Source organism: Gouania willdenowi, chromosome 6 (genome assembly GCF_900634775.1).
Source record: "Gouania willdenowi chromosome 6, fGouWil2.1, whole genome shotgun sequence".
NCBI classification, from domain to species: domain Eukaryota; kingdom Metazoa; phylum Chordata; class Actinopteri; order Blenniiformes; family Gobiesocidae; genus Gouania; species Gouania willdenowi.
In genome coordinates, this window is record NC_041049.1 from 39,977,650 (window position 1) to 39,999,543 (window position 21,894).

Consider the following 21,894-nt stretch of genomic DNA (forward strand, 5'->3'; position numbering starts at 1 on the left):
TGCTGCTTCTGAAAAAAAACACTGGCAAAGCCAGAATTTGTGTAGACTTAAAGAAACTAAATGAGTCTGTAAAAAGACAATGATACGTCTTACCCACCTCAGATGAAATAACTGCCAAGTTGAGTGGAGCAGCTGTGTTCAACTCTCTAGATGCTGCGAGCAAGTTTTGGCAAATCCCTCTACATCCAGACAGCTGCAGGCTAGCAACCTTTATTACACCTTTTGGCAGGTACCTCTTTAAAAGATTACCCTTCGGGATTTCCAGCGCGCCTGAGATCTTCCAACAAAAAATGTTAGAAACTCTGCAGGGCGTGGATGGGGTTGAAGTTTTCATGGACGGCATCCTTACCTATGGAGCCACAATGGAACAACATGACGCTCAGCTCAAGAAAGTGCTACAGGGAGTTGATTCAGCTGGGTTAAAACTCAACAAAGATAAATGTTTGTTCAGACAAAGTCAGCTATGACTTCTGGGACATCTTATTGACCAGTCAGGGGTTAGGCCAGACCCAAACAAAGTAAAAGCCTTCCATCAGTTAGCGTCACCAGGAGATGTTCAGGAGCTGAAGAGAGTCCTGGGCATGGTGAACTACTTGGGAAGGTATGTCCCTAACCTTTCCACAATAGGTCAGCCGCTGTATGAACTGCTGAGGGACAATAACGCCTGGGCCTGGGGTCACTCACAACAGCCAGCCTTTCAGAGCATCAAATAATTGCTGACAGCAGCACCAGTCCTTGTTTTCTATGATGTCGCTAAACCCACAGCGGTGTCTGTTGATGCTAACAGCTATGGCCTGGGGGTGTGCTCCTCCAGCTCCATGAAGAACAGTGGAAGCCTGTAGCCTAATGCTCCAGGTGTCTCACAGAAGCCGAAAAATGGTGTGTGAGCGTGTGAGAAGTTTGACAAATATTTATGCGGCTTAGATCAGTTCAGGCGGGAGACTGACTACAAACCATTGGTTCCATTAATCAAAAGCCTTAGTCTTGACAGTGTTCCTGTTAGATGCCAACTTCTGCTGATGATACTGCTGAGGTACTGTACAATCCTGTAGCTGAATACGTACCAAGAAAAACTCTTGTTGCAGCGGATGCGCTGTCCTGCAGCCCTCAAATACACACAAAAGATGGAACTGACACACTAGAGGATTTAGCATGCTATGAGACCACAGTACTGCAAGGCATCCCAGCATCCCCAACCAAGATGGCAACAGCAGCTGACAGTGAACTACAGGCTGTCACCAAACTCATCAGGTCAAGATGGCCTGAATATGCTGGCAACATTCCTTCAAACGTCATAAGGAGAAACAGATTTGTGTTTCCGAGAAGATTAATTATTGAAATCTTACAGAAGATATATGATGGACACCAGGGCCTGACAAAGTGCAGAGACAAAGCTAATGCATCAGTGAGGTGGCCTGAGCAGTGTTGGGAACGTTACTTTAAAAAAGTATAGTTACTTTTTTTCACTACTTGTTCCAAAAAGTAACTTAATTAGAGTTAGTAACTTAATTACTCTATAATAAAAGTAACTCATTACCAAGTAAGGTAACTATTTGCGTTACTGTTAAAAAAAAAAGTTGATATATGATATAGATTTTTTTTTAGATGCGTGTGTCGTGAGGTGCTTCATTAAAATTGAGTAGTTTACAACGGATGTCGACAAAGTCTTCACTCCTTGATGTAATGAACACTTCACATGCACGTTCTTGCCTTTGACCACAATTAATTTAAAGTAGTGTTTGTATCGTCACCTTAAAAATGACAACTTTTCATCAGACTGCTCTACGCTCACCATCTCTGCTGCTTCACCAAATCTGTAGTGTGTGTGTGTGTGTGTGTGTGTGTGTGTGTGTGTGTGTGTGTGTGTGTGTGTGTGCGTGTGTGCGTGTGCGTGTGTGTTCGTGTGTGTGTGCTGGCACATGTGTAAAAACACTGGCTGTGATTGGCTACCATGACACATGACGCCGCCTTAGCCAATCATAATCGCTCACCTTGTTTTTAACCCACCTCCTCACTACAGCTGAGTAAGAAGCCAGGCATGCTTTCAGTTTATTCAATCAATATATGTAATGCACCGCATTTAACATTCATTAACGATAACAGCATTGTAATGGCGTAAAAAGTAATTAGTTAGATTACCCCATTACTGAAAAAAAAAAACGCCGTTACATAACGTTATTTTAAACACCGTTATTCCAAACACTGGTGGTGAGTGACAATGGACTTCAGTTTTCTAGTGCAGAATTCAGTGAGCTAGCACAGCAGCTCGACTTCACTCACATTACATCAAGCCTCCTTCACCCTCAGGGAAACGGTCACGCTGAAAGAGCGGTTAAGACCGAGAAGAGGCCGGATCCTTGGGCAGAAAGACCCACTGATAGCCCTATTGTGCTGTCGCTCGACCTCATGTTCCACTGCGGGGTTCAGTCCACTTCCTATACTTAAGATAAATCTTCGGCCCAAATGGCTCAACAAGCGGACTGTTGAACAGAAAGATGCTAGTGAGAAGGATAAACATATAAACGACGGCACGGTGCCAGACATTTACCGGCACTTTGTTCGGGGTACACTGTTTACACAAAGCTGGACCATGAAAAGGCTTTGAAGAGGCCAGCTGTTGTGCTAAAAGAGTCTGTTACCCCAAGGTCCTACATCATCGACACGCAGGGAGGAGCGGTGCAGCGGCGGAATAGACTTCATCTCTGAGCAGGACCCACTCCTCAGCCTGCCATGTCTGACCAACCAGCTGCCATGGTGGGTGCAGGTGTAGATCCTTAGTCTGCAGGTGTCGACACACCAGGGCGTGTTTTCTCCAAACAAAGTGAAGTGCTGCTAAGTGTCAAAGACACAGTATTGCTTGAGTATTATGCTGTGTTGTGTGGCCAAATGTTTGCAGATACTGGTTGTGTTACTGCCTTTGGTGCACAGATCCCTCTAGCAGGAATTACAGGTGACGATCCCCAAAGTGTCGTTCTTTTTTGTGAAATGCAGCAGCTCAGCTCACCTCTGCTCCTCAGCAGCTTGTGTGTGTGACGTCATCGCAAATTTATAAGTGGGGTACGTTTGTTTACAGTGGCGGGGCAGCCCGGGAAGAATCGATTGCAGGATCATAAAGGGTGTTTGTTAACGATTCCAAAGAATCTTTTGACTTTTGAACCGGTTAACGATGCGCAACCCTAACGGTCAAATGTAGCCGGCAGATCCTAGTGTATGTGGGTGTTACAGCAGTGTTACGGCCCTTAAAGCAGGAAGTAAAAATGTACTAGAAGTGAACACACATGTTCAGAGCTGTATGCTAACAGAGTGAACAGCAATAATGAAGTGTTGAATGCGGCTGTCCCTCAGAGCAGCTGGGATCACAGCCCTCTCTCTGTGTGTGCTTGTGGCGGGGACAAGCTGATGATAGCAGCCGCTGTGACAATAACTACAGAGTAATACGTACATTCCTTCCTATGTTAGCTTTCTGTTAGCATTTTTTATGATAATGGGTCCTAAATCATCTGGAAAAAAAACACTAAAAACAATCTATTCGTTACCTTGTTAGGCTTCCGAATTAATGACAATATTGGTTTTAATATTTTTTTTAAATGGTACAATGTGGGAAAGCTTGATATAAAATATATTTTAATAATTGTTAATTACATATGTGTAAAACAGTACATAGAACTGTAACATGGTTCCCCAGTTTTGTGTTAAATTATAATTAGCCATTTTTATAGAATTTTAATGGCAATTACAATAACAATTACAGCCAATTATCTGAACTGAACTACAATTATAATCAGCCATAATTGTAATTAATAATCAACTACACAATTGCAATTATAATTGACCTCAACCCTGGTTCAGACTACCTGCCACAGCGGGCAGCAGATGTGGGTCATACCACTGTTTTAAAGGGGGTGGTAGCTAGGGCCCTGATGCTCCATGAATAATTGTTTTTAGTGCGAAACTGTGCTGAACAACCGGCTTATTTTCACACAGCCCCTTTCATTCCAATATAAACATTCTAAAATGTTTAAAATGTATTTTCTTAGTGGGTAGTGTGTGTCCCTGCTCCTAATCAAATGATTTGTACAAAGTCGTCTGTTGTCACAGCCGAGTGAACACTGAAGATTAGCGAGGACAGATGCTGAGTCCCATCGAGCTGCAGATGTTCAATAAACACACAGCTGCCAGGATTCCACTGATCCCTAAAACAGCTCCAAAATCATATTATTCACATTTATATTGAAATGAAGAGCCAACATTTTATACTGTGAAGCTCCTAAAGTCTAATGATGACATGCAAGAAACGTTTGAGGTGACCTTTTTCACTCTTTTGTTTATTAACGTTCTACACATGCATTGTTTCACTGTCAGAATGTCTTCTTTTCTTCTTCCGCTCACCTGTGTTTTCTCCTAATTCCCAGTTCCTGGTCCTCCTTCTGACTTAGAGGGAGAAGCTGTGGGCTCTAATGGGATCCTGCTTTCCTGGGCAATGCCAAGTGATGCCAACAATATTGACGAATACGTCATCAGGTTGGTTTTATTTATCTTATGAGTTCAGTCAGCTTGAAATCTTTGTGGGGAAAGCCTTAAAGTTTAACTAAACCCCAGGTTTTTGCTGACCTGACACTAGGGGGGAAATTCAAAATATGCCTTGATTATGGGTGGGGCTCCTGGAGCAGTTAAGCCACTCCCAGTCTATACAATAAAATCTATGCTATGCTAACTAACTACTCAATACTCACTATAACTCCCTATTCACTATTTTCTCAGTCCATCCTACTCACCACAGGTTGTAGAGTCCACAGGTGATAGTTTATATAGGAGGGGGCGGGGCTAACAGTGATGCAAGATGGTCCAATGACATCACAGAATTTCATTCTCAGGGAATAGCAAAATTCGAGATTAGAGAGCAGTCACTCTGACATCTTACAAATAAATATGACAACTTGAAATAGTTTGACTAAAACCCTTATTTCTTTAACATTGAGAATTCTTATTTTTATCATAGAACTTGTTAAATTAGCAAAATATGTCAATAAGTTGGATCTTAGCTAAAATATTGAAAAGCTTTAGATCATACAAGATGCAAATACAAACGTTGTTACATTATTTATACTTGCTCATTTCGCATCATGTGAATCTTGATGTTATAAAATCTTTAATTTCGTCCGGTAGGTACAAGGAGGTGTGTCCATATCCTGATCCCTCGTTCACTCATGTGACAAAGTACTTGGACATACCTGAAACTCTGCTCACTGATTTTATTTCAGGGTCCACGTACCACATTCAGGTAGGTGTCACAACTTTAACTACATCATTTAGCATTTTCTGAAGAAAAGATGTATTACTGAAACTCACCTCTATTTGGCTGCTGGAACAAAACAGAACCGGGCAGGGAGCAGGGAAAATGACCGATCCCTTTAAACCCAAATAATAAAACTCATGATAACATCATTTTACAACATACACATGCTCGCAACAGCGGGGCTTACAAGCTTCGACACCACGGAGAACGATTGTCATTTTGAAGTCCATTAAATGGACATGAAGTATAACAAAACAAGAGAACAACAAAAACATTAGGATGGTCACTAACACAACTTCAAAGCATCTCAGCACCATGGATAGCGACCGCTTTATTTTGACACCCACTTTAACCTTTTCCACTCAGAGCCTGTATCAATAGCTATAAAGTTGAGTAAAACTGACACAGTGGCCCACATGTTCACAAACACAATTTCAATATGAAGTACTATAGGCCTACTCACCACTATTTGAAGGGAATACGACAAGCCTTGCGCTCCGCAAACTCCTCCACAATGCTCTGTATGTCCATTTTCTTTGCTCTCTCGTTCTCTTTGGACAACATGGCAAGTCCACTCAGTCTCTCCTGTCTCACTGTGCTCCTCAAGTGAGTTTTAACTTGGAGAATGCTCTGTGCAGAAACCATGTTCTTTACATATGTGACGCTTGAAAAATTAAAAAATGCCAATGAATGAGCTGCTATTAAGGCTTGTAAATAGTTTGTAGTATATAGAAAGCTTGTCACCTCAGGACGCGGCCGCATATTTAAGAAAACTCACTTTAAGTACAGGTGAACGATTGCGGAACCCACGCAGCATTCCCGAAAACAAGTGGTTATCCGATGTGCGCTCCTTGCCCAATGTTCACTGGCCAGCCAGATACTTATACATACAGTATCTGATGGAAAATCCCAGTGTATAAATGAAAGAAATCCTAAAAGCATTAAGTCTCTAGATGCTTATTACTGTCATGAATGGGCAGGTAGGAGGACTGCTGTACTCCTGTTAACGAAGGTTTCCGTGTATTTCCATGTATTCTGATCAGTTTCAACTAATGAGTTTCCATCTCTACATTAAGTCTCCTCCTTACTGTCCCACCTATGCATATCAGTCCATTTACAGCTTTTTATGGTCACTTTTCACTGCATCCAGACTGAGATAACGCTCCGTCCGCTCCCCTGCACCATCGCCTCAGGAGTCCTCCGGTTGTTTTGCACCGAGGCTGCGTGCGCATGCTCCTAATTTAGTATGCATACGTCACACAAAATGGGTCTCTATAACCCCTGTATAAATCTGCATGATAGATGACTGCCCATACTCTGTGCTCCTCTGGGCACAAGTCATGGAGGGCCCGCCTTCTCCAGCTCCCCTGAGCCATGGTAGAGGCCCGGCTCCCTTAAGTCCTACCTTCTATCCGGGCCCCTCTAGGACCCGGGCCGGGGGTGTGCCGCCCTCACAGTCGCCCCTGAAGCCCCACCCCTTATTCCTGCAGAGGTTCTTCTGGCCGGGGTTGGCTGCTCCCCAGCTCTAACAAAGGCGATGGTTTCCTTGGAGGGTCGGGCCTGCTTCGCACACACAAGTCCTTCACTGATAACTTCAGCAATGGTCTTAAGAACTTGGTCATGCCTCCAGCGGTACTGCCCATCTCTAAGTGCCCTGGTGCAGCAGCTGAGAACGTGTTCCAAGGTTCCTCGCTTGGAACACAGTGGGCATGCTTATGTCTCTGCTATGCCCCATATGTGCAGGTTTGATGGACTTGGGAATATGTCATACACTGGCTGGATGAGGAATTTGATGCGGTGAGGCTCGGCTTTCCACAGCTCAGCCCAGGTCACTTTCCTCTCGACTGTATTCTCCCATTTTCTTCAAGCTCCCTCTTGCTTCATTACCACTGCTTGATAGTTCTTGATTCTTCCACTGCAGCTCTCACCTCCTCCTGGACAAGGCGGCACACTTCCTTCCTGCTGGTGTTTGTTTGGGGAGTTGGAAAGGAACCTAGCCCAGCTTTGCCTTGTGTGACCACTCCTACCAGGCTCCTCTGACACAGCCTTGCCTCTGCCTCTAGAACTGCGTCATCTGCCCTCCACTTCCTTCCAGTCCTCACTTGGATCCCTGCTTTAGTCACCTTTGGATCATGTGAGTCCCTGTACTGAGCCACTACTCTGTCTCTTGTAACCTTAAACTCCTCCTCTAAGGATTTGAAGGGCGGCTGGAGTGTATTGGTGTTCCCATAGAGTGTGAGGCTGCTCGCGCTCTTTGGTAATCCAAGCCATCTCATGAGGTGGCTGCTTACCCTCCTCTCTAAGCTCTCCACTGTTAAGATGGGGACTGCATAGACAAGGAGGGACCACAGGATCCTGGGTAGAATGCCGTGTTGGTATACCCAGGCTTTGAACTTTCCCGGGAGACCTAACTTGTCCACGGATTTCAGCCAGCCATCCAATGCAGTACAAGTTGACTGGATAGATGTTGTGACTCTCAGGGAGCTGTCAAAAACCTTGCCCAAGCTATTGACTGACTTCTCTGTGATGGTTGGAATGGCTGTGCCTGTGATATTAAAATGGAACTTGTCCTCTACCTTCCCTTTCCTCAGCACTTTGGGCCTTGACTTGGCTGGTTTGAATTGCATCCAGGCCCAATCCATCATTTGTTGCCGTTGTCTGGATTTTGATAGGGGTCCTCTGCACTCGGCTCAGCAGACTTGGGGAGCTTGTTCATGGCTAGGGAGAATAGTGTCACAGAGATAGTGCACCCTATAATAATACCAATCTCTACCTCTAATACTAATGTGATGTTATTGTATTGCTCCCAAAGAGACCCTCATCCTGAAATTGGTGTAGAAATCAGCAATGATGTCTCAACACTTGCTCGGGATGGGATGTTTTGTCAAAATGAGCTGAACCAAATTAAAGAAAAGTAGAACAAAATTTTGAAGTGCATATGGTGCAGATATTTTGGGTCTGATGTATTGTTGAAGAAACATCTTTTAGCTCCATTGCTACAGAACACGGTCCCACTGAAAACCTGTAATTGATCCTGATTGATCCATTATTAATCAGGTAAACAGATCTATGGGTCTTTCCACTGTCTGTTGTCACTGCACATGTGATCATGCACAATTCATTATTCCACAATGACCCACTTACAAATCATTTTGGACACACATATTAATTATGTCCCACATTCTCATTAACACATTTGTATTTGCTTGTTTATCAAATATTTTTGGAAATCTTTATATTTAGCATCATTATTAGTAGATTTTTAAACTTCATTTATACTGTAAAGAAAATCCTAAAATAAATTTGCATTGTGTTACAGAATAATATTTCTTAACTTCATCTATGCACTGACTTCTAATGATCTGTTCATTTTCAGGTTGCAGCGATAGCTTCAGCTGGAATTGGAACATTCAGCAAATCTTTGTACATAAAAACCGCAGAGTCCCGTGAGTATTCCTGCTCACGCACACAGAAGAGCAGTTTAGGGTTTAGGGCTAATGTGATGTGATGTTCACATATCAACTTTTATTTTGTAGATAGAAATATCTGTGATTTCTGCTATTTATTTGGTTTTGTCACTCATTTTTATGTAATTTGGGGACATTTTGTGTAATAATTTCAAGAAAATTGCAGGATTTGTGAAAAATAGAGACTTCCTTTAACAATTTCAGATTTGAAATGACTGCCATCATGTGTTATAAGCATGGAGAATGTGAGCCCTGCTAATTTTTTGGGGGGATATCAGCTGAGTTACAGTGGGGCAAAAAAGTATTTAGTCAGCTTAAAAAGATGAGGCCTGTAATTGTCATCATAAGTTTCCCTCAACTATGAGAGACAAAATGAGAAAAAAAAAATCCAGAAAATCCCATTGAAGGATTTTTTTAATGACTTAATTTGTAAATCCCTCTGTACTGGTATTTGGTCACCTACAAACCAGCAGTGGTGGGCCGTCAGGGCCAGCAAGGCCTTCTCTGCTGGCCTAAACATCATCAGAAAATAAATTTCATTTTAATATATTTTTTTCATAAATATGTATTAAATTATTCCTCATAGTCTTTTCTCTTCATTTCATAGCTTTCCTCTTGGTTGCGCTGCTTCCAGGATTGTATATTTATCTTATAGCTTTCATCCGATCATATTTGAGCTGTCACGTGTTGCCAGGCTCCACAAAATCTTCCCGAGGCCTTCAGAATTTACAGTGGGGGCGCCTGTACACTTAAATGAACTGAAACAGACAGATTGTGAGAACCAATCAGATTTCGAGTTGGTGACATGACGGCCAGCTAGCACGTCCTCTGATTGGATACGCACTAGTGAGAGGCAGCGCTATGCAAAGTAGAGTGACGTTAACCAAATAGAAGCTGGTGTCCCGTTAGGTCGTCCAACCTCCGCGCTAGCTAACCTGTCCCAGCCAGGAGAAGGGTTTGTGCGCCACTTTCAGAGCAGCAACTACGAGCGGTATCCCTGGCTCACAGGATCAGAGAAACTCGGCTTTTAGCACTAGCCTCCATGTCGATAGACTTGTTGGTGGAACTGAGACAAACAGATAAACTGTACAACAGTCATTGAAGACTTATTGAGGAAAGAAAGGAGGATGGATTTTGTGTTCAAATAAGCGGGGATAGTCGTTTTGGTGAGTACAAAGCTTTTTTTTCTATATTTTTGTGATTTTATTTCGTAAGCCCTGTCTTGACGGTCTGGCGGGGTGGTCTGCGCCTTGCCGCGCCGAGTGCAGCCTGCACTTTACCGTTGAGACAGAGCCCGTAATGTGCCGGTACCTGGCGCACCTGTGACTTCAGTGAATTGTTTCGCTTTAATCTATATCAAAGTGGACGTTCAAGGAGTAGGCTACGCCATTTCACCACTGTCGGACATGAATGAATGAAACTGCTTTACGGGTGCGACAATGTGCTGTTTAGTGGACTTTTGTAGACTAATTGCCTTTTATTTTTAAGTTGTGACAGTATCCAAGCGATCATATAACTTTTACTTTACTACTCTTAATTGTTAATACGGATGTATTGATTTTAAATGCTCCGGAAATAAAGTAGTTGTACTCGACTATGTTTGTTTCTGTATAAATGTATGGTTTAGAGAGACATGGTGTCATAATAATGGTATTAAGAGGTGGATTCATTCAGTGTAGGACATCACTGAAGGCCTAGGTGTGAAATGCACGGCACGCCACTGCAAACCAGCAAGATTTCTGGCTTTCACAGACCTGTAACTTCTTCTTTAAGAGGCTCCTCTGTCCTCCACTCTTTACCTGTATTAATGGCACCTGTTTGAACTCGTTACCAGTATTTGCTGCTTTTAACCAATTTCTGTGGTTTTTAAAATCCCATTTCATCACCTTTTATACCATTTTTGGTCACTTTTAACCCGTTTTTTTCTGATTAAGACAAGGATTTGCATTTTTAAGATGACTTTATACTATGGCCCAAATAATACTCAACTTCCTGGATAACAGTGGATACTATTCAAATCAATAATTAAATGTGGTTATCACAGAGACATTGAACAATGTCCATTCTTCATGGATGGGCCCTGTCTCCACATGACTGTTCTTCAATGTTCATGTCTGTGTTCAACCACCTCCAGTTACAGTGGGGGTCCCCGGTCTCTGAAACCTTTATTTTGGGGGTCGCGGGCTGAAAAGTTTGAGAACCACTGCCCTAAAGGGCAAAGTTAAGGCCCCCGGGCCTTAACTTTGTATAGCATTGGATTGCAGTAGTCAGTTTTAGTTTGTTAGCTAAAAAATACCATCAACACGGGTAGGTTAGTAAATAAATTGGTAAAATGTCTAATTTTCACAATCGCCTTCCTCAGCCAATGGTGTCTTTATTTCCTGCAGCTCCTGGCCTGGTGACCAATCTGACGGCTTACGCTGAGAATCACACCTCAGTCATGGTCACATGGTATCTGCCGCACCGAATCAACGGCCTCATCACTAAATTTGCTGTAACGGCGAAGCACGCTCGCACAAGTCAGATCATCCGCACGCTGGAGGTCAACGCGGAGGACATCATGACTGGAGCGCTGCCTCACTGCAATGTAATCCTCCGCCACAAAAACATAAAAACCAGGGGTTTGGGTCAATTACATGTTTTGATAACAATTACGTCTTCAATTGTCCATGTTCAATTACAACTCAATTGCGATTACGTTCACTGGCATTTTTTCCAATTACAATTAAAATGACAACTACAGTATTATTTTTCTCTTGAAGGTCAATTACAATTACATTCTCAATTACAAAAGTCCAGTTACAATTGCTCACAAATACAATTACTGAGACTGAAGTGAATAACAACATCTCGTGTTAGCTTTCTGTTAGCATCTCTTATGATAATGGGTCAGTTTGACCCAAGTCTTACATCAGCTGTAAAATACACTAAAAAAATGTATTCATCATCATCTTCTTATCTCTTGGTTACCTTTTTAGTCTTCATAATCAATGAAAATATTGGTATTAATATTTTTGGTGGGGGGTCTGAGCCTTATACCCCTGCTGTATGATGATTGACCGCTACCAACAAGATTTTGAAGGAAAGTGACAGGTAGTGGGAAAAGTTTATATTATTTTCTTTTTAATATATAATTGTCAACTACGTATGTGTAAACCAGTGTTTCTCAAATGGGGGTACGTGTATAACTAGGGGTATGTGATGGCGCTGCCTGGGGTACTTGAGAGAGAGAAGAAAATTACCAAATGAACGCATTAAAAATATGATATTTTATAATGTTTATTTCTAGTAAAATATGATAATCATACTGAATATTACCAACAACTCACACTCACTCACAAAATGACAACAAAAACCCAAAATAACGGAAGGAATGCTGAATAATAAAAAGAACAAACAACAACAAAATACACAAAATGACACCAAAAACACACACTAAGAGAGAAAAATACTTACCATTACCAACAACACACAAAACGTCAGCAGAGACACACTAAATGAGAGAAAAATACACTAAGTCACTAAAACATACACAAAAATAACTGAGAAACATACAAAACAACATCAGAAACAACCAAACGACACCAAAAAGAGAGAATAATTTAAATAATACCAACAACACACAAAAACTACAACAAAAACACACAAATTAAGAGAAACATTTACTGAATAATAAAAAGAACAGACAAACAACAACAAAATTACACAAAATAATGATAGAAATGATCTTGATTAAAACATGAACTGAAAATACAAAGGGTTATTCTTGGTCTCACATCAGGAGGGAGATGACCATAAATGATAAAAAAAAAGATAGAAATAAATCTAATCAGCAATTACTAAATACTGTTTCTTTCCACTTATTTACAAAGTTAGTTTCTTTAAAATGTGTTATCACTCATTCATTCCATCGTTATGATCTATAGTTGTTTTTTCATAGTATTCTGAGCAAAATGTTGAAGTCGGACAAAGGGTGTACTTGGATTCAGAAATAAGAGAAACGAGGTACTTGAACCAAAAAAGTTTGAGAACCACTGGTTTAAGCCATAGAACTTTAACATGGTTCCACAGCTTTTCAATTAACTTGTAATTGACAGTCATTATGGAATGTTCATGCCAAATACAATTAAAAAGTCAATTATCTAAACTCAATTACAATTCAATTACAATAAGTCTTTTCACACTCTGGAACTGCGCATGCGTGACCTGGGGGGTGATAGGTCGAGAGGGATATAAACGTAAACAAGCTCATTCACTCTGTTGATATCTCCAACATAACAGCGTTTGTAATGTTATTCCAGAGATCTTTAGTGTTTATATTATTAATATTACACAGACTCAAGGAGGGACCAGGGTTTTCCGCTGATGCCACTTTCGGCTGATCCGAGCACTTTTAAAAACCGATGGGAGCAGCTCAGCAGCAGTATGGAAGCAAGGCAGTCCCCTCGCTTCCACACAGATTACACCAGGTTCACCAAAACACAGATTATCTGGGTCTCCAGCGGGCGTAACTCTGACTCTACCCGCGAATGATGCACATATCTGAGCACTTTTGTAAAACCAATGAGAGAAACAGTATCAAAGCGACAGACCTCCTCTGTTTCCACATTTCTTCTCCCAAGCTTTTAACTTGTGATTGTTATGTATATTTTTCTGTATTTACCTTTATTATTGTTAGTTTCTTTTTTTGATTTGTGTAATTATTTTAACAACTGTAAAGTGTCTTTGAGTTTTTGAAAAGTGCTTATAAATAAAATCTTTATTATTGATGGGACAAGTGAGATGAAAAGGACATTATGAGTTTTCACTTTGAAAAGGTAAATTTACGAGGTCCACCATTCACTAACCAGGTTCATGATTATTTTTTATTAAGCTATTATTTTAATTAAATTTACAAATTTGAAGGAAGTGCACAAGATGGACACTAAACAGGCCGATAAGTGAAACCACACTGATCAGCTGATTGGTCACTGTTTAAAAAGTCAGGAAAAACCTGAATGATCAACTCGTGTGCAGCATTAGCTTTAGCAGCTAACTCAGCATTTCTGCCATGGAGGCCGATACCACGATTTCTCCAAAAAATCTTTCAAGAAATAAATGCTCTAACGGTAAAAATAATCTATATCTCTGTCAGACTCTTTGTCAGCCAAGGGGAGTTTATCCCTCTGGACCATTGAAGTCACGCACGAGAACTGAACGAGAGCGAGATTTACGAGAGTGTGAAAAGGCTTTTTGCAACAGCAACAGATTAATTATCAATTAATCCATTACAAATATGATTTTGTGTGTGTGTGTGCGTGTAGGACGCAGCAGAGATCTTGTCCCGTGGGACTCTCAGTCCTTTGGAGATAACGGCCTCGTCTCCGCCCATCACCCTTACGGCCGTACCCCCCGCCGCGGCCTGGAGCGTTCCCATCTCAGTGGCAGTGGATCAGCTACGGCCATACACTGCTTATTTGTTTGAGGTGTCGGGCTTTACGTCTGACGGAGAGGGACAAATCGCCTCCACCATGGTCCGCATGCCAGAGTCAGGTGAGGACAGAAAAGAAGATGTCGACTGAGTTTGCTTCGTAAGGTTCTATTAATGCGGTTTTGTTGTTTGTTTTCAAAGCTCCAGAGGACCCGCCACAGAACTTTGTTGTGATGAATATGACATCTCGATCTATATCTTTCACCTGGAACTCACCAAACATCGTGACGGGAAAATTCACCTACGTGCTCTACCTCTACGGACCCACAGGTAGGTTAAACCAGAGGTTCTCAACTGGTTTCACCCTGGGACCCACAATTTGCCAAAGACATTAAATTGTAACCCACTTTTTTTTTAGAATTCAAACAACCACATTTAGTATTTCAAAAATAGCTACTGAAAACACACACTTTTTAAAATCAAAAATCCACATTTTCTTGTGCAACATGCATTTCACAGCATGCCTATCAAAAGGAAAGTTTCTTTTGTTACGGTTACCTCGTCTTTAACTTGGCAAACACCCTCTGCGTTGGTAAATGATGAAGACCAGACTGAAGAGATGATGAATTAATAAAAAATGATTTTATTCTAGACTAAATCAAAAGGTACAAGCAAGATGGTCAAAAAATGAAAACCGCTCCGGCCGGAGGATGAAACAGGACTGACTAACTTGTTCACACACATCACACATTACTACCCCACTATCCCTCTCCCCCTCCCCCCCCCCCCCCCCCCCCCCCCCCACCCCATATTAGAAAGAAGAAGAGACAGGAAGAGGGAGTCATTTATTTTTGGTCTGTGTATTTTTGTTGTCGTTTTGTGTTTTTTCATTTATTGTGTTTTTGTTGTTGCTTTGTGTGTTTTTGTACTATTTTTAATGTAGTTTTATGTGTTACTCTGTACCTGATACATCAGCCGGCCGATATTATCTGCCAATTTTTGTCTTTTTACGTGTATCAGCATCATCTGATGCGGGCTGCTGCGTCCGCCGATCCGTATTATTTACAGAGAGGAGAAATATAATAATTCAACATTGCCTGTTTTTAATATTTGTTAAATATTGTTTACTTGTTGTCGTTCTACCTCAACTTTGTTAATTTCTATAAATGTTCCTTTTTTTTTAAAAAATTGAGACTCGTACCGTTTGTTATCATCATTGTGTAATTTTTATGATGTAAATTGAGGGAGCAAAAGTAAGTAGTAATGCCCCCAAAAATCGGCAGTCCATATCGGTCCTCGGCTAAGGCTGATGGGAAAAAAAATCAGTATCAGCATCGGCCCTAAAAAAATCCATATCGGTCTATCCCTATTACTGTAAGTATTTTTGTTTGTTTTAGTGTTTTTTTTTTTGGTTTGATGTGCTTTTTCTCATTTATTATATTTTTGATGTAGTTTTATGTGTTACTCTGTGTATTTTTGTTGTTGCTGTCAGTATATTGAGTAATTGTTTGCATTTCTTTGTCATTTTCTTGGTTTTTCTGTTATTTTCCTGTGTTTTTGGAATCATTTTGTGCATTTAATTAGGGATGCTGCTAATTCTTATGATTCTGCACACAGAAAAGTTTCTCTTGAATGTTTTCCAGGGTTTCTGTATGACAACAGCACAGCAGACACACGCTTTGCTTTCACGGCTCTGAATCCTTACACGAGGTACAGGATCGCTGTGAGAGCAAAGGCAGCAGGAGAGGTTGGTCCTGCAGTTGAAGAGGCTGTCATCACACCTGCTGAAGGTCAGCGCCTTCAGAAACAACAATGCACATTGGATTATAATGATCAAATACACATTTATTTGAAGGATAAACGCAGAACACTTAATCTAATAAAAGAAAAATCATCTCCAGCAGCTTTAATTCTATTCTTTTGACTTTTTTTAGTTTGTTTTCAGAGCTGAACAGAATTCTTTAATCTTGTTTCATCTTTTGTTTTTTCTTTTCTTGCATTGTTTTGAAAAAACATACAAAATAGGAGAAAAAAACACAAAAAAAGAGAAAAAGACACAAAAAAAGAGAACAGTACACAAAATGAAAGAAAAACATACAAAATAAGAGAAAAAATACACAAGACAAGAGAAAAATACACAAAATAAGACAAAAATACACAAAATATGAGGACAATACATGAAATAAGAGAAAAATACAAACCAACCCTGTGTCGTAATCATTGGTAGTTGAGTGATTTAAAAACATGGTGTAGACTAAAAGGTGTTTACACTGTATGTCTTGCATTGTTGGGTCTGGGTTTTTTTGTCCTCACCTGTAATCCTTCCTTAAGTTTTCATGTCAGTGCTGAGTTAAATACTCTGTGTGTGTGTGTGTGTGTGTGTGTGTGTGTGTGTGTGTGTGTGTGTGTGTGTGTGTGTGTGTGTGTGTGTGTGTGTGTGTGTGTGTGTGTGTGTGTGTGTGTGTGTGTGTGTGCGTGCGTGCAGCTCCCAGCGCCGTGCAGGACCTGGCAGCGGTTGCTGAGGATTCCGTTTCTATCCGTGTGAGCTGGAGAATCCCTGCCCAGCCCAATGGCCCCATAATCCAGTACAGACTGCAGGTTTTAGTGGATGACAGTCTGATGCAGGACATTACACTCACTACAGAGGTAGATACACAAATCTGTCTATAGTGGAACACATCCTTTTTTATTCCATAAACCTGACACAGAAACTGTTTGAATGAATATTAAAAGTCACTCAGGCAGTTTTTCTGTTAATACTTAGAAACTTTAAAACTTCCTTTAAACTAAAGAGCTATGGTTCACTGTAAAAGGTGGGATGATAGATGATAAACATACAAAAAGACAAAAAAAAACCTGCAATAACCAAGTTTTTCTTTGACTTGAACTCTGGACATTCTCTACCAAGACCATTCACACACAGGTTATGCAACACTGAAAACATCTGTTACAGACATGGTCAACAAATTAACTCCAAAAACACAAAAAATAAGAATAAAGCATACAAAATGACAACAAAACCACATTACATTTACTCCGAAACCCAAAACGACAGTAAAATGTACAAAATAAGACAAAAAACATACAAAATAAGAGAAATATACACAAAATCAGAATAAAATATACAAAATAACAACAAATACACAGAAAATGTACGCCAAAAACACAAAAAGACAAAAAAAAACATACAAAATAAGATGAAAATACAAAGAGAAAAATACACAAAATGACAACAAAAACTTGTCAAATGTACTTTAAAGAAAACAAAAAATTAAAAACATACAAAACTAGAAAAGCACTGACGTCTGCCAAGTAGCTCAAGCTCAGCTAACATGCTCCGGTCACGGTAACATGGTAAACTCAGGATTTTCATGACTACCTGTCAACATTTAGCTGTTGACTCTGAGAGGACCCATGACATCGTCACAAGTTCCACAGTGTTAATGGGAAAATGAATGGGATATATATGTATATGTATATGTGTGTGTTTTTAGCCAGAACATCACCAAAATTCAAACACCTGTTCCTTTTCCCATTTATCAATTTTCCTGAAAATTTCATCCAAATTTGTTCATAACTTTTCACGTTATCTTGCTAACACAGACAAACAGAGGGTAAAACATAACCTTACCACTCTTTGCTTCGCATGAAGCATTGCTTTGCTCCGCTTCTGCGCTTCGCTCTTGGCAGAGGTAATAAGAGGAAAAATACACAAAATAAGAGAAAAATACACAAAATAAAAGAAAAATACACAAGATGGTAATGAAATACAAAATAAACAATTTGGTCCAATCCGGATGAGATTCAGTGAGATAACTTTGCACCACAAGTTTTTAAAGCATCAAACTAAAATAGGCTAAACGGCCCAGATTTAAGATGAGAATGTTTTTTTTTTTTTTTTTTAAATATTAGCATTTTTGTAACATTTTAAAGCAGAACTAAGTAACTTTTGTAGTCCCTGTGAGGGCAACAAGTATTTATAAGTTGAGTGGGGGGGGGGTCTTTCATCTCCCCTGCTGTCTCTGGTTACAAAACAGCTCTTGCAACTTTTCTGCCTCCAACCCGGTAGCAAGACGTACTGCTTTACGGCAGCCCCAATACTAACTAATGCTAGATTATGACCAGCCCCGTTGTCTACAAATTCACTTTTCTCAAATTTATATCATGGCGGAGCCAGCAAAAAAAGGCAGAGAAGACCTTTGTCTAAGGAACCGTGCAACTCCATGCAGTGGCAGCTCAGCAGCAACACACAGTGTCGTCATGGCAGTAGGCACGCACACACACTTGCAACCCAGTGCTCCATTAGGCAGCACACACACAAATATCATCCATCTATCTATCCATCCATCCATCCATTTTCAGAGCCACTTTGTCAGCACACAAACACATCACATCACACACGTTTCCACAATCCCTTCCATATTACTCCCACATCATTTATTTATTGTACTTGTCTCTCTTCCTCATACTGTTCACATGAGATTTAATGTGTGAAAGCACCCTTAGTGTCACTGTTGTATTAGGATTTTTCAGTGATCGATTGCTACCGTCTTGAGAGAGCAAAAGGTGCGCATGTAGCTGTGGGGTGTTGCAGGCGGCCGGGGGTGCGGAGTTTTTATGAAAAGCACAAGTTCCTTAGTTCTGCTTTAATATTGCGATATATCATCCCACCTTTATTTAATACCCTGTTTTGAGATTATTAAGAAAGGTGAAGGTGTAGTTACAGAGTTGTGTCTCAAAATTACTAATCTGTATCCAAATCAAAGGTTATTAATAATCACTTTAAAATATCAGTGAGTTTTTGCACTTTGATTCAATTTATTTGTGTGTTTTCTTTCTGCAGGATGCCACAGACATGTTCCTGAATGAAACTCCGTCTCCTCTCCAGACGACTCCAGGACGCCGTAGGAGAGCTGCTGACCTCTTGACCACGTCTCCTCCGTCTTTCACAGCCACCGTGTCTGACCGCAAGCCATCTACTGCCTTTGGAGTCAAACCCTCTCCACTGGGAGTCAATGTCACTCTTCCACAGCCTGAGCCCACAATCACTACCAGCTACAGTCATCAATCAGACTCCCTCTTCACTTCATCCCCTGAGTCTGAGTTTCCACTCTCCTCTGCTCCATCCGCTACTACTCAGCCCACCTGGCTCACTAAACGATCCCGAGCTGGAGGAATGTCCACCCAGAGCCTCCACCTGTCCACACATGATGATGCTGACACACCACGCAGCTCTGCTCCGTCTGCTACCACAGGTGGGAGAGGCTAATAAAGCTAACCACAATCTCTGTTAGCTTACACACAAAATCACTCCTACTCTTTCCTCTCTGCTGCAGGCGTCACAGTGAGACAGGACGTGGTAGACTATCTGAGTGAGGACACAGTGTCCTACCTCGTGTATGATCTGCATCCCTTCACTGAGTACACGTTCAGAGTCACTGCCTCCACCACTGTGGGTGAAGGTCCGGCTAAAGACATCAATGAAAAGACCAGGGAACAAGGTACAGTAAGTCATTGGAAAGACATGTGTTCCATGTCATTTCAACGAATGGTCCACTGACTTTCTCAAAACATTCTGAAATTTTTACCAATTGTTCCGTGATTATTTAATAGTCACTCTGGACCATTCCTGTCAAGTATCCCGTTTTGGCCGGTAAACTCCCGTATTTACCCCTCTTTCCCGCCATCTTCCCGTATTCGTATTTTCTCGTAAATATCCCGTATTTTAATGTAATAATAATTAATAGATGCCTTATTAAACTGAATGCTGTCACTAGCCTCGCGAGAACTACCACCTTTTTACGAGCAGGCGCGCTCGTAAAACTGAGGCAGCGGGGATTACGCACTGCGCTCCCATCCATTCACCTGGCGAATGTCCGCTCTCTGGCAAATAAAATGGATGAACTGCTGCTCCTAAACACTAGAAACTCGGACTTTTGCAGATCCGCCGCCCTGTGTTTTACTGAAACCTGGCTCAGTGAACTCATCCCGGACAGCTCTCTACATCTACCGGACTTTCAGCTCCTCAGAGCGGACCGCGTAAAAGAGCTCTGTGGGAAGACGAGGGACGGCGGAATATGCTTTTACATTAACCAAGGTTGGTGTACAGATGTCACAGTGTTGAAGCAGACGTGTAGCCCTAATCTGGAGAGTTTTTTTATAAACTGTAAACCGTTTTATTCTCCGTGGGAGTTCTCCTCGTTTGTTATGGTCGGTGTTTATATCCCACCTCAGGCTTGTGTAACAGAGGCGTTACAGCACCTGGCTGACCAGATAGCAGACGTGGAGAAACAACACCCAGACTCTTTGCTAATCATTCTCGGGGATTTTAACAGAGCAAATCTAACCCACGAACTCCCAAAATACAGACAGCATATAAAGTGCCCCACCAGGGGTGCTAACACACTGGACCACTGCTACACTGCAATAAAGGATTCATATCACTCTGTTCCCCGTGCAGCTTTGGGGCTCTCTGATCACTGTCTGATTCATCTCATCCCCACCTACAGGCATAAGTTTAAATCTGCTAAACCTGTAGTAAGGACTGTAAAGAAATGGACAGAGGAGTCAAAGCAGGAGTTACAGGACTGCTTTGACTGCACTGATTGGAGTGTTTTTGAAGCTGCATCAGACAACCTAGATGAACTGACTGACACTGTGACATCTTACATCAGCTTCTGTGAGGACATGTGTGTGCAGACCAAGACTTTCTGCACATACAACAACAACAAACCCTGGTTCACACCTCAACTCAGGATGCTGCATCAGGCTAAGGAGGAAGCCTACAGGAGTGGGGACTGGGTCCTGTTTAAGCAGGCCAAGTACACTCTATCTAGGGAGATCAAAGTAGCCAAGAGGTGCTACACTGAAAAGCTAAAACAAAGCTTCTCAAACAAAGTCCCTTCAGAAGTGTGGAAAGGCCTGCGTGAAGTCACCAACTACAGGAAACCCTCCCCCCACCCTGCAGGTAACAAAAGACTGGCTGAAGACCTGAATAGCTTTTACTGCAGGTTTTCTCACCCACCCCCCAGCTCATTAGCATCAGCCCATCACCTGGACTCTGCCCTTCCTGCTCCCCCCACTCCCCCCCCTACCTCACCCTCTGACCCCCCACCTACCCTGAAGATCAATGAAAGAGATGTGTGCCAGCTATTCAAGAGACAAAAGATCAAAAAGGCTCCAGGACCAGACGGAGTATCTCCCTCCTGCCTGAAAGCCTGTGCTGTGCAGCTGGCCCCCATCTTCACATGGATCTTCAATACATCACTGGAGCTGTGTGAAGTACCATCCTGCTTCAAAAGCTCCAGCATCATCCCAGTCCCAAAGAAACCTGCCATCACAGGACTTAATGACTATCGACCCATTGCCCTGACGTCCGTAGTCATGAAGTCCTTTGAGAGGCTGGTACTGAGCCATCTGAAAGACATCACAGGACCCCTGCTGGACCCCCTGCAGTTTGCCTATCGGGCAAACAGGTCTGTCGAGGATGCAGTCAACATGGGACTGAACTACATCCTGCATCACCTCGACTCCCCAGGGACCTACGCTAGGATCCTGTTTGTGGATTTCAGCTCTGCGTTCAACACCATCATCCCGGACATCCTTCACCAGAAACTCACCCAGCTCACAGTGCCGGCCTCCACCTGTCAGTGGATCACCAACTTCCTGACTGACAGGAAGCAGCAAGTAAGGCTGGGAAGCATCACATCCAGCACCCGGTC

The 21,894-nt window shown here is 41.8% G+C and overlaps 1 protein-coding gene across 6 annotated transcripts in view; it reads left to right on the forward strand.

The window, feature by feature from the left end:
* ptprq (protein tyrosine phosphatase receptor type Q) overlaps positions 1 to 21,894 on the forward strand; it is a 91,723-nt gene that overhangs the window by 13,932 nt on the left and 55,897 nt on the right. For 5 of the 6 annotated variants that reach the window (XM_028450723.1, XM_028450724.1, XM_028450725.1 and 2 more), the window contains exons 3-12: positions 4,413 to 4,521; positions 5,167 to 5,281; positions 8,673 to 8,742; positions 11,151 to 11,350; positions 14,067 to 14,295; positions 14,375 to 14,503; positions 15,817 to 15,963; positions 16,659 to 16,819; positions 19,017 to 19,428; positions 19,510 to 19,674. In XM_028450723.1, coding sequence (XP_028306524.1) covers positions 4,413 to 4,521; positions 5,167 to 5,281; positions 8,673 to 8,742; positions 11,151 to 11,350; positions 14,067 to 14,295; positions 14,375 to 14,503; positions 15,817 to 15,963; positions 16,659 to 16,819; positions 19,017 to 19,428; positions 19,510 to 19,674 — 1,737 coding nt within the window. Of the gene's footprint in view, positions 1 to 4,412; positions 4,522 to 5,166; positions 5,282 to 8,672; positions 8,743 to 9,670; positions 9,930 to 11,150; positions 11,351 to 14,066; positions 14,296 to 14,374; positions 14,504 to 15,816; positions 15,964 to 16,658; positions 16,820 to 19,016; positions 19,429 to 19,509; positions 19,675 to 21,894 lie in introns of those variants that run through there. The other variant, XM_028450726.1, reaches the window with a different exon arrangement.